The sequence below is a fragment of the Gallus gallus genome, chromosome Z (assembly GCF_016699485.2).
Source record: "Gallus gallus isolate bGalGal1 chromosome Z, bGalGal1.mat.broiler.GRCg7b, whole genome shotgun sequence".
NCBI classification, from domain to species: domain Eukaryota; kingdom Metazoa; phylum Chordata; class Aves; order Galliformes; family Phasianidae; genus Gallus; species Gallus gallus.
In genome coordinates, this window is record NC_052572.1 from 38,009,752 (window position 1) to 38,022,917 (window position 13,166).

The window sequence follows — 13,166 nt, forward strand, 5'->3', positions numbered from 1 at the left end:
GAGAAATGCAACAGTCCCTTAAACCTTCTTGTGACTTCTCACTGGATTCTATGCAGTATGTACATGTCTCTCTTGTACTTTACTCCCTAGAACTGGACTCCAGGTGTGGCCTCACCTGTGCTGAGCAGAGGGGAAAGATCACACCCCTCCATTTACTGGCGATACCTTGCTTGATACATCTCAGAATACTGTTAAAATTATTTGTGACAAGGGCACACTGCCAGCCAGGGCTCAATTAGGATATCCTGGGGCCTTTTCTACCAAACTGCTTTCCATTCTGGGCAGCCCCAGCATGTACAGTTGCTTGGGAGTTCTTCCCCTTAGGTGCGGGACAATGCACTTGTCCTCGGTGATATTCCTGAGTTCTTGTCACATCACGTCTCCAACCTGTCCAGGCCTCTCTGAATGGCGGCATGATCCTCTGACAAATCACAGAACATCCCAAGTTGGAAGAGAACCACAAGGATCATAGAGTTCAACTCCACACAGGATCACCCAAAATTCAAAGCCTGAGAGCGTGATACAAACACTCCTTAATCAAGGGCACCTGGGGCCATGCCTACTGCCCTGGTCAGGCTGTTCCATTCCCACCACCCTCTGGTGCAGATCCTGTCCCTGACCCCCAGCTGCCCCTCCCCTGACACAGCTCCATGCCGTTCCCTCGGGCCCTGTCGCTGTCACACAGAGATCAGAGCTCAGCGCTCCCTGTGAGGAGCTGCAGCCGCCATGAGGCCTCCCCTCAGCCTGTCCTGCTCTGCGCTGAACAGACCCAGGGACCTCAGCTGCTTCTCTCACACCTTGCCCTCCAGACCCTTCACCATCTTCATAGCCCTCTTTTGGATGCTCTCTTATCATCACTCCTCCTGAAGCCCAGGCAAACAATAGCCACTGCTCTCTCCTTACACACAGTTTCACTAACTTATTAAACTAGTTCTTTAATACAGAAAACAATTCATGACATCAATTTCTGGCTTAGCTCCGATGGCTTGAGCATCAACAGGAATATAAATCTTTGAGAGGCAGGGAGGCGGAAAGTGAAAAATTCAGGAAAACAGCCATGTTAATTTACCATGCAGCAATATATTTTCCTTTCTGCTGCTCGATTTTATTTTACACCACAGAACTGTGCATAAAAAAACTATTTCATGAGAAACCTCCCACAAAAAAAAAAAAAATAATAAATAAATAAAAAGAAGTAAAATGCCATTTTTATCCACTCTGAAAAGGTGGCAAATAAGCAAAATGCAGTTTAAGTTCTCCTACACCTTTCTATACTTTTTTCATGAGAAAAATGCTAAGGTGCCCCACGTGTTCCCAACACAGACTACTTAGAGAACAGTGACTACTAGAGAACAGGAAGATGTTGACAGTTAATTACCAGGATATTTTTCTGAGAATATGGCTTCCATGTCCCTGCTTACCGAGACTTTCAGCTTCTCCTTGAATACATAAATACATGTACCTATTGCAGTAGTGCTCCCAGATCTGAAAGTCATTAATCACCACTCTGAAATCATTAGCATAATTACTGGAAGACATAAATTGTCAGGTGGTGAGGAACATAGCAGATAAAGAAGAAAAAATATTTGAGCTCTGACAACGACTGACGGTATTAGGATGACCCACAGCTCTCTCAGCTACAGTGCTACAGCAGGATTAAGAGTAACCATTCAAATCTGCACAGTTTAGGGTATAAATAGGTTCCACGCTACCAGGGGGTAACCAGAACAAAACATTTAAATTGCATTTGAATTATACTGGAAGAACCTGCAGAAAGATCATAGAAATCAAAACACAAGCTAAGATACCTGAAATCTAGCACTTCCTGTATGATGTGGCAGTAATTAAGTAATTAATTTAATAATTATTCAAACTTATCAAAGACTTCACAATGGAATAGTCCAGGAGCATTTACGGAGTTGTTTGCAGGTGGGTGGCAGTTAAGAAGCCAAAGGTTATCAACTTTTAGCTCCTACGTGGTGTATCTTACCAGTCAGTGCTCTGAGCCAGTTGTAGAAAAAGTCAACAGGCTTTGAAGTACTGACAGTGTAAACTGACCAGTTCGAGATTTAGATAGACTGGGAGAGGAATGGCTGTATGAGATCAGCTAAGTAAGAGGGCTGAACAGCCATCAGCTCTATCTGACCCGCTCCCTTCACTGTGAAGTTAAAAAGCTTGTTGAAGCGCTCATGGTTTCAGAGTTTACACACTTCTGATATAACTTTTGGTTTCTGCCTGTCATATAGGATGGAATGAGACTATCCATGCATTTGATTTTTAGATAATATTACAGACAAATTAGACAGCAACTCGAGGAGGTCCTCATACATGCTTCCAAGAACAGTGTTACTGTTATCAGCAAAGCAAAGACATCATGCATGAAGATGGAGAGCAAAGTCATGAGAACTGGGATTGCCTTAATTTAAACTCTGAAAGAAGTAAAGAGCAGTAAATTTATATATATATATTTATATATATATATTCACAGTTCTTTGCATAGTTATAACTATATATATGTATGATATATATTGAATTGAACATATATAGTGAATACTGATAGATACTTATGATATATATATATATAATTATTATATACATATATATATATAGTGAATACTGATATATAGTGAATTGAAACTGTCAAGTGTTTCCATGTGCCCAGGGAATAAAGAAAAAAAAAATCAAGCTGAAAATACATACTTCCAGTGGCAGATTGCAGTTCTTTATTTTTGATTCACATAAATATATGCATACAATGATATCAGATATCCTTGTATTGCTTAATCTATAACTGAAGACAGTATAGGTCTTTTAACAAAAAAAAGAAGAAAGTTGCAACTATTAATTTATATTTGATGTGAGCAGTCTCGTACACAGTAGAAAAGATCTGTATATAAAAGATTATATCTGTGCAATTACGTGTACTATATTTCTTTTTCAACAAACTACTGATTTATTAATATTGGTTTATTATTGTTAGTATAATATATAATTGCCATATCATAACATTAAAAAAAACTTTTTAAAATATATTAATAAGCAGAGATAACCACATCTTGTTCTTGCAACCATTTATGCAACATCACATTGATAATTTGACATTTGGCTTAAACAAACTTCTACCATCTCAGGTTGTCATTATTAGTCTACCACCATTAACCAAATTAATTCATATGTAACGTTGCTGTTTAGTGATTTTACGCAAAGCCTTTAGATTGAAATTCACCTCCAAGCTGACACCTGCCATAGAATGGGGCATAATCTCTGTCATGTCTTTTCATGTCAAAGACATGAAGATTTCTGCTGAACCTCTGCTTTGCTTTGCAGGGAACTTCTCTTCTGGCAAAGAGAAGCACTTCTCTCATCTACAGCCTTACACATGTCAACTGCTTGAACTACAAGTTTACAGAAGATGTGGCTTCATGCTATAAAATGCTTTTCCAATCTAGATCAAGCTTAATTAGCATCTGGAAGGTAATACAAATATTAATTTGTACATAAAGCATTATCCCCAATATTCTAAGTGACAGCACTTATAAGGCAGACACAAGCCAAGATTCAAATATCTGAGAAACTGTGAAACCTATCAGATCCTAATGATGATAAGACCAGGATACAGAGCAGCAACAACAGTCAGCAGGATCTGCCCCTTCCTTAAACGTGAAAGAGGGAACTGACAGACAGATATGATAAAACAGGCTACCCAGAATGACAGACATGATGCACAGACTGTCAGTACTGAGAAGGACTGTAGATGTACAGATACTTCAGTTTAGCTGCTGATAGGTAAGTAAGCATTTGGCAACTTCCTGCCTTTCTGACAATTTTGTTGCTCTTTGTTACAATAGCTGAACAACTCTGTACATCGTGATGGATATCAGCTCCCTTCCCTGCAGACTATCTTTTTGAAAATACAAGATGCAATTCTCGGGCACATGAAAATCTCTTGAAGATGAGAACAGTACCCCAGGAACACATAATTCTGCTATTTTCATTATGATCATATAGTCATAGAATGGAAGGGATTTACGAGATCACCCAGCCCCAACCCCCTGCTGCGGGTAAGGCTGCTCCTTACCAGCTCAGGCTGCCCAGAGCCCCATCCAAACTGGCCTTGAGTGGCTCCAGGGATGGGACATCCACAGCTTCTCTGGGCAGCTGTGACAGGGCCTCACCACTATTTGAGGAAAAAATGTCCTCCTAACACCTAGCCAGTGTCTCCGCTCTTTTAGTTTAGAACTATTCCCCTATGTCCTTATCACTATCTGCCCATATAAAAAGTCTGATTATAAACAACTTTTAATCTCAAAAGGAAACTGAGTCAGGAGGTTTGGCAAGTGCATGCATATGCCCATTTGGGAACAAGAAAGCATCAGTCATACTCTTGACTCCTCACTTTTACAAGCAGACAAGCAGTATTTGCTCAAGTATTGATTTGTACTCTTCTGCAGGGGAATAGTCTGGGACACTGCAGTTGCTTTCCATTTGTATGTCAGAACTTAATGCAGTGTATTTCATATCAGTATGCAGGACAGCAGCAAAAGATGAAATTCTTTAGGTCTTCTTCCTTTTCACGTTTATACTGCTGTTACAGATACAAATGACATTGCAATACGTGTTTTTGATACTAGACTTCAAATAAGATTTTGACATCTCTTCGTAACAAATGATTGTGAGAAGTATAAGTAATTGTTCTGTGTTCATAGCATTAACAGCCTTAGTGATTTCAGCCATTTGGAGACTCATTACTTATAAATGTTCTGGAAAAACAGGCTTTAAAAAACAACAATAAAATAATATTTCAAGGATCTTAGATCATTTGATAAACTTTTAAAGGATTAGCTGCTTCCATAAAACCTATCCTTAAAATAAAGACACTGAACAAAATTATTAAAATGAAACTCGTTTTTGTTAGTAATTTTTGATCTGGGAAATACCTTTAATCACTTAGGATTTTTTTTAGTGTATCAGGCTTCCCTGTGGCCAAGTAAAAAGTCATTACGTTTGAAAGAATAGGGAGGAACTTTTCATACAGCAAGAAGAAAACACGCTCACTGAAATCCTGCTTCATTTCTAGAATTATTTTTGAACAATAAGGTTGCTGCTGCGGTGTGAAACAACTACACTAATATTTATTGTAATAATAATAATTTTGTTCTGTTATGCAGAAACAGTACTATGCTGAAGACAAAAATTAAATAAAAATCTACATCCTCATTGACTCATTCATGAGGCATACTGTTTGCAAAATTGTATAATCTTAAACAGAATTTGCATACACTTACAGAAACCAGTGCTAGGTGGTAACAGCTTTTCTAACAAAAACTCTATTTCTGAAAATAAAAAAAAATAGCCAGGTCCAAATTTCTCTTGTTTCCATGGCAACAAGATGGGCCTGTTTCATCTTCTTGGATTGCTAAATGGCACCGAAAAATTATACCACAAACAAAATGAATCAAATTTCCTATTGTACACCATGATCACGGGTGTCTGAGTGATGGAAGTCCTCTTCTTCAAACATCTGGCAGTGATGCTTTTTATTTCAGGGTCATGTCAAGCCTATATATTAAAAAACAAACAACAAGAAATGCAAAAGAAAATACATCAGTAGGATAGAACACATGGTTGGTAATTTCCACAACTGTGAGCTCCCATAAAGTGTCAGGCATCCTCGTCTCTCACTGACATTAAATGCATCAGTGTCAAATAATTTACACAGATCCTATTTACCTTATGTAAAAAATACATCAGGAACTGCTACTTGCAATCAGTAACTACATTCCAAGCAATTTCAATTTGAGTAGCACTGGACATATGATGTGGAAATAGACACTGATGGAATGACAGTACTGTATGGTAAGAAGTGGGTGCCTGTGAACACATCTCTAGAACTATGTTTTTGCCATGTAGTGAAAACAGCATGTCATCAAATTCTTTTGAAGTATTCTTCACAGTAAAAAGTTGTCATCACAAATATTGCATCAAAACACCACCTCCCTCGTAGAATATGTAACTATTTAAAAAAACATTCTGAATATTCCTCACCTGGGAAGGTCCCTAACAATTACAGAGCACATGTGATTCTTTACTGTGGAATAATTCACAATGAACATTTTTAAAAATGTCATGAGGCAGTGCAAGATGTTAAAACAAATGAGCACGCAGGATGACAAGAAACACAAAAAGGCAGCAGAAGAAAACTAATAGTTGGGCAGACTCCAGAGAGATTTCAGAAGAAAGCATGCAGAAAAAAAAGCAGTGTAAAACTGCCATGATCGTAGTGGGGGTATTTTCACAGGAAATCCTAAATCCCACAGAAACTACTCCACAAATGACCGGTACGACCACAGAAGACATCATTGCCACTTCTGAAAATGGATGCGTACATACACAGAGAAAACAACTAGCATTCATTCAGTCTCAACTATATTTATTTGAGCTAAATAAAAATTCTAGTCTCAGAAAAAGAATTTTTTTTCAAGCCATCAAAAAGCTTGAGTCATAAATAAAGTCTCTAATATGCTATTTATTCTCCATTCTCCTACTTAAAAAAAAAAATGGTTCACATATTCACTCATTACATTCACTCATTAACATATTCACTCATTACGAATAAACTGTCTCTGTTTAGAGATCTAATGCCAACTGATCTAGGAATCAGAAGCTTAATTTATAGTTCCCACCTGTGGTAGTTTACTGACATACAATTTTATTTGGAAAAAAAAGAGGCAAAAAAAGCTCCATGTTATTTCTGTGTCTGCTTGCTTACTTCAAATTCAGTTTCTGATGGGATCTTTTACTGAAGAGTTAGGTACCTGCTATTTTCTGAGCAGTATTTCAATGCAGGACACAAGGGTAGGGACAGCAAAGTCAAGTCACTCCTCCTATGGAGACACTCATCACCAATGTACAGACTACTGCAGTGATGAGTCCTCCTGCTCTTCAAACAAACAAACAGTTTGTGCCTTGTGACAAGCTATGGCTACAATGGCCCCACCAATGCACAGTAAAACAGTGCAGAGTTTTCCACTTGCATGCTTTGTTATGACACCAGACAGAAGAACAGTTTCCAAGAGGACAGACACATTCCTATTTCCGAGGGAACTATTTTGGCTTTGAAAGCTAACAAAATTAAGATACTGGAGTTTTCATTAGGGAAATAACTATGAAAAAGAAAAAAAAAAAAAAAAAAGCTTTAAAACACATAAATAAAAGACAAGAAAGGTACCCAGGGTATAATCCAGAAATTAAAGTGAAAAATAAGACTTTTCAAACTTCTCAGTGAGAAAGGCGATTTTACCACCCTTTAACTGAGAGTGCACAAGATCAACTTCACCCTGATCGTGCTGCACTTCTTATTTCTGTCTTTCACACAACCTGAATATCCTCAGCACAAGGACTACATCTATCTCCATTTGAAAATGGCCAAGAACACTTCAAAGACGTCTGTAATGCAAACAAAAAAAATCTCATTTGTGGTGCTTTTTTTTCCCTGCATATGTTGAATCAAGCTCCTGAAAATAAACGTAAAATGGTTTAGTTCTCCAGAAAACTTTATGGAGTCTACCCAGTCTCTATTCCTAGAAGCATGGTTGTGAAATAATGCTGTAATGAAATGATTGTATTAGACATAAATTCTTACTCCTGCTCCACTGAAGTCATTCCTGGATCGTTTGAGAGGCAGCTAGTTCTGAGCACAAGGAAAAAGAGGAAGCAGTAAACATTTCTTCTGTGTTTATTTCTTTCTCTTTTTAAGTACAAAAACAAATTTAGGGGATGTAATGACTTAACTGTAGCAGGTAACTTCGACTGCACAAACACAAAAACATCACTGATAGGAATTTAGGGAGCTTAGTAACACTGATCAGTTTGTGTAATAAGTTTTTAAGCTATTAAAGCTGGGGAAGGGAACAGCACTACAGTTATCTCGTACATCCAGCAGTAACAACAGTCAGTGTTGCCTCATGTGAGTATTCAGTTCCCCTTTCACTTGTTATGCTGCAGCCTGCATTGTTTTAAATCAGAAGCTTAACAAGAAATAAGCTTTCTACCACAGTTATCGTAGACCAATGTATTTGAAAATGTTTGAAGAAGAAAGGATGGAAGTTGCATGTTTTTTTGTTTAATAAAATATCCAGGTGATATCAGACAACTACCTGCATAAATGTATGGCTTCTGAGGCAGTTTACTTGCTAGAATCCAAAAGTATCTGCAAGTGTTTGGAGCATTTCTCAATGGACACATTAAAAGCTAAGTTGAGGAAATTGTTGAGGAGAAGCTGAGGAAAATGTGAGGAAAAGGAGAGAAAACACAACAAAGAAGCTGTAAGATGAAAATTCTCAAGTCCATAATTTAAGGGGAGGAGGTTGAAAATAAGCCTTCAAAAAGCTGTTATAAAAATGTAGAGAAAATGCTGTACTTGAACTGACTGGCAGAGCTCCCTTCTCTGGTATCTCGTGTACAACGCACACGTGGAAAAAGTACAATGCATAAATTGTTTGTAGGTTCAGCTTAGTGAAGCAAGGACTGCATCCTTCCAGCTAAAAGATTTCAAAGATATTTTACAAGGCATTGCCTTAGCTTTTTAAACTCAAAGTACAATTCCATGTTTAAAGTAGCTGGTCATCATCTGACACTGACTTAATAAGGTACCACAGGTGATACAACATAATCAAGCATTAATCCACCAGCAGAAAGTCAGGAAAAGCTACAGAAAAAGCTGAGAATTACGTACAATAGCTATTGTTACCTTCATAAACTGTAAAACGAGTTTTGAAGATTTATCTCCCAAAATTTATATTAATCATCCAACAAAGGAAGGAGAGAAAATATGTAATAAAAATTTTTGACAGAGTAAAAAAGTAACTTCAGTTCCCCACAATTGTAGGAACAATCACAAAGGTTGCAAAAAATGTGTGTTTTTTTATAGTCTAAGAGTATGACTACTCTTCAGACTGTAAGATAAAGCAGGTTGCCTGTAGTGAGAGGGGAAGTCAATTCACAAATGTGGCAACTTCCACAGTACTTTTACATTATGAACAGAATTCTGTACCAAACATGTAACATACTACTGCATCCAATCCATCCTTGTGAACCAAACAAATATAATGCCAGTGACCAGCAGAAAGCTATCTTACTTAGCTGTTTCTGAAGCTTCCCTCAGCTCTTCATCCAGTCTGCATGAGTAAAAGTTATTGATATAAAGAAACAAAGAAGCAAGCAGAGCATGAGAGAGAAGCAGAGCAATAGCAGAGCAAAGAACAAATATAATACATGCTCCTAAAACAGGCACACAGTATTGTACACTGACCTTAAAGCTCTTCAGTTCATTATGGTAATACTTATCCCTGTTCTCAACTCACCTTTAATATCTAACTCATTTTTTATATCATTTGGAGGCAGAAACATAAAAGCAGAAGGGATCTGAGGCATGCCCGGTAGGTCGAGCTGAAAGCATACAACCGCTCTATAAGAAATAAAACTAGCTGCAGCTTGGGCCAAGTTAAGGACAATTATAGTTAAGTAAGTTTTGTTGGCAAAGAAGGCTGATCTCAACAGCTTGAAGGGGAAAGCAGGATGCCAAACCACTGCAAGGCCTCTCTCATTCTGCTGTTGAGGTCACCTGTTGGTGACAGGCTGTCACACAGGTTCACTCTGCTATGAGCAGTAGCATGGGCTAGAAAGCAAATTTTACCTCATTCTTCTCTTAATACACTTCTCTTCATCATACCTTACAAGAGTGGGTGAAGGAAGAAAAAAGACATACAAGTTCATATGATACACCTGGCACATTGTATCTCACTTCATTAAAAACCACCAAACAATCACATAATCCAAATCCTGGCACAAACCTATACGCTTCCTACAGGTGGGATTTCTGCTCTTGCTAGTGGAGCAATTAGACTGCTGAAAACTGCACTTGGTGTTCTTTTGCTACAAGAATCTTTCTCAACATGAAGCTGAACATATCTCTGCTCTTCTTCCACTGACCCGAGTACACATCCACTTCAGAATGTGACATGTTAAAAATACTTGCCTCCAATGGGCACACTTGTCATCTTTTGGTTTTTTTGTTCAGCAAAATCTTGACCTCTCATCTGACTGCTGATAACAAAACTTAGGCAGTTCTCTAAAACTTCTTAAGCTCTAAAACCTGAGTCTTCCTTAGCCCTGGTGCTGTGATCACTTTACCTTTAGTTTCAGAGATTACTGGATTTTTCAGCCTACAGGGAAGAAAAGATGTCTGTAACACAGATGTCTTTGCTGCTCATCTCTTACCGGGTGACAGTTGACCTTTATGCTGTACTTTCTTTGTAATCACTCCACTTCTTACCCAGACAGAAAACAAAATCACTTTGAGTGCAAGTCCCTCTGATTCCTGATTTCATGATTGTAATTTACTATTATTACAAGTATTGTGCAGAACTGAGATCCCACTTGCTCCCTGGAATAACACCAGAAGAATCAGAGCAACCACCAGCCTGATGAAGGAAATTATGTTGCCTCCACCACTGCCAGGCAGGTGCAAAAACTCCTGCATGGGTTGAAGAGATCTATGACACTTCCAAAGTAAGTGTTCTTTATAGGTAGTCACTAATAAACTATGAGGAAAACATAATCACATTTATCTGTTTATTCAGCAAAATAGTTTTGAATTCAGAATGTACCCAGTACACTTGATAAAGTGAAGAAAAAGGTTACATTCCCTAGCAGTGTATCTTAGTAATAATGACCGACACAAAGGCCACAACAGATTTCAATACCAGTCTTGGTATTCAGTTTGTTTTCATATGTGAAAAAAAAAAAAGCCAGTTCACGTAAGCAATCAAGATTAAATTCCTCTTATGACTTTAATAGGTATTTTTCCTCTAGAAATACCTGCATTTAGAAGAACTTTAAAGATGAGAGGTAAAAACTGAGGCATTGGCTTTCAGTGGTTATGAGTTAGACTACGACAAATCAACAAAAAAAAGGAATTGTGAATCTGTGGCGCTTCAGTGACTTTCTCTTAAACAGACTACCTTTGAATTACTATTTGAGTTCAAAGCTTTGTATAACTAAAACTTACTACTAATACTTAAATTGTGCTAAAAGTTCCACAGAAACATAGCATAACTTGTGGTAGGGTCAGACCTTCCTATTTTCTTTCTGGGTAGGGTCAAATTTTTCTATTTTCTTTCCAGGTTACAATTAATTACTGAACAGCCTGTTCCAATTCAGATTATACAAGCACAAGGACTGAGACAGGAAGACTGTCTTCATTGTACAAATTATATAATGTGGTCCAATACAAAATCTTCTACCTGTAAGCTTTGGTTCTCCTAGGATTACACACTTACTGTGCTTTGTGTTTCAGGAATGCACTGTTTTCCTGCTTCAGAGTCTGACAGTAGAGTTTTTGTGGAACAACACATAAACATATGTAGTAGTGCTGGGTAGAGGTTTTCTATTCTTCTTACAGACATTGAAACACTGCTACTAGTTTTTAAAATTACTTCCATTAGACCAAATACACATTTTATGTACATCACTTACTTGACAATACTATCTGGTATGTGCACATATTCCATTGGAATCATCTCACGAAGCTCTGCCAACGTGTTGACATACTGTATCTTACTGCTGAACTTAGAGCTGAGAGAAACAACATGTGTTAATTGACTTACTTCATAATAATTTTTACAGTGATTTAAAGAGAGAGAGAGAGAAGGCATTTGCTTAATGTATTAAGTAACTAACCATTTTCTTATTCATATTTCAGTTACAGAGTTTGGTTGGCCATGAGCATACCTTAATTCTAGTGAGGATGAAATCAAGAATAAACATTTTGCTGTCCTTTGGCTAGGCTGACTGACATTATTTAAGATCGTATCATAAACTGTAATGCCTGCATACTAAGCAATGTGATTAGTTCTACAGTTTCAAGGAGTTGTATAAAAATTCTAAAGAGAACCAAATTCCCTAGAGCACAAATACATATAAAAAATATGGAAAGAATTCACTTAAAGTTATCATAATGAATTAACATCAAGTGATCACAACAAATTAGCATTTATATTCAACTATGATTCTCAAACATAATACAATTGAATGTCCACATTTTTTTAGATGAGTACAAATCAGATTTGGAATGGAATTTGGAATCAAAATTATGTGGTTTAGCTATCTCATTGTCTTGGGACATTTTCTCCTTGCCTTCGGACCAATTCACTTCTCACTCTGAAATTCTCACAGCATGTGCCAGTAGTTCAGTGAACTGCTTTAGGCTAGAAAACTGAGATAAATCCATCAGCCTTCAATTGAAACAAGTTTACTTCTCCTCACATTGTTTTTTACTGAATTGGTTGTCTCTTTTTATGCCTCCCAGAGTCTTTTTCTCAACTTTCTCACAGCATTCCTCTGTAGACCAAAGGACTTCATCTTTCTGCTATCTTCAACTCATCTTCTAAGTTAATGAGTGTGGACAACAAGCTGACCATGAGCCAGCAATGTGTCCTTCCTGCTAAAAAGGCTAATGGTATTCTTGGCTTCATTATGCAAATTATCACTAGAAGATAAAGAGGTGATCCTTCTTCTCTTCTCAGCACTGGTGATGGCGCACTTGGTCCAGTTCATGGCTGTCCACTACAAGAGTGACATTGACATGCTGGAAAGAGTCCAAAAGAGCGCAACAAAGATGATGAAAGCAGAAGAGGCAGAATGAGCTGAGAATGTTCAGTCTGAAGAAGAGGAGGCTCAGAGAGAGATGTCATCAATGTGACACCATATATATATATACCCATGCTCCTTTCAGTGGTATCCAGAGACAGGACAAGACACAACAGGCACAAACTGGAACACAAGAGGTTCCATCTAAAAATTCAGAAGCTTGTTTAGTATGTGAGCAATGGAGCCCTGACACAGGTTGCCCAGCTGTTCTGGAATTTCCTTTCTCAGAGATCTTCAAAAGCTGCCTAGACACAGGTCTGGGCAACCTACTCTGGGTTGCCCTGCTTGATTAAGACCAGTTGGACCAGATAAGATCTACAGATCCCTTCCAACCTCATTCTACAAAGTCACACCGATGTTATGTCTTGCTCATATTTTTTTTTCAGTTCCCATTTGTACTTCACTTGGTGAATCCCCTATTATTACTGCTGATAATTCCAAGTATTGTTTCCATGTCA

General features: G+C 37.8%; 1 protein-coding gene across 8 annotated transcripts in view; it reads right to left on the bottom strand.

Moving 5' to 3' along the window:
* Window positions 1-2,700: 2,700 nt before the first annotated feature.
* PRUNE2 (prune homolog 2) overlaps window positions 2,701-13,166 on the bottom strand; it is a 133,918-nt gene continuing 123,452 nt past the window's right edge. For 3 of the 8 annotated variants that reach the window (XM_040656584.2, XM_015280357.4, XM_046905512.1), the window contains 5 exons: window positions 11,536-11,634; window positions 9,695-9,730; window positions 9,138-9,176; window positions 7,643-7,690; window positions 2,701-5,559 (listed from right to left, as the gene is read on the bottom strand). In XM_040656584.2, the coding sequence (XP_040512518.1) occupies window positions 5,538-5,559; window positions 7,643-7,690; window positions 9,138-9,176; window positions 9,695-9,730; window positions 11,536-11,634 (244 nt within the window). In that variant the 3' untranslated portion in view covers window positions 2,701-5,537. The remainder of the gene's footprint in view (window positions 5,560-7,642; window positions 7,691-9,137; window positions 9,177-9,694; window positions 9,731-11,535; window positions 11,635-13,166) is intronic. The other 5 variants (XM_001231885.7, XM_015280358.4, XM_015280359.4 and 2 more) reach the window with 5 other exon arrangements.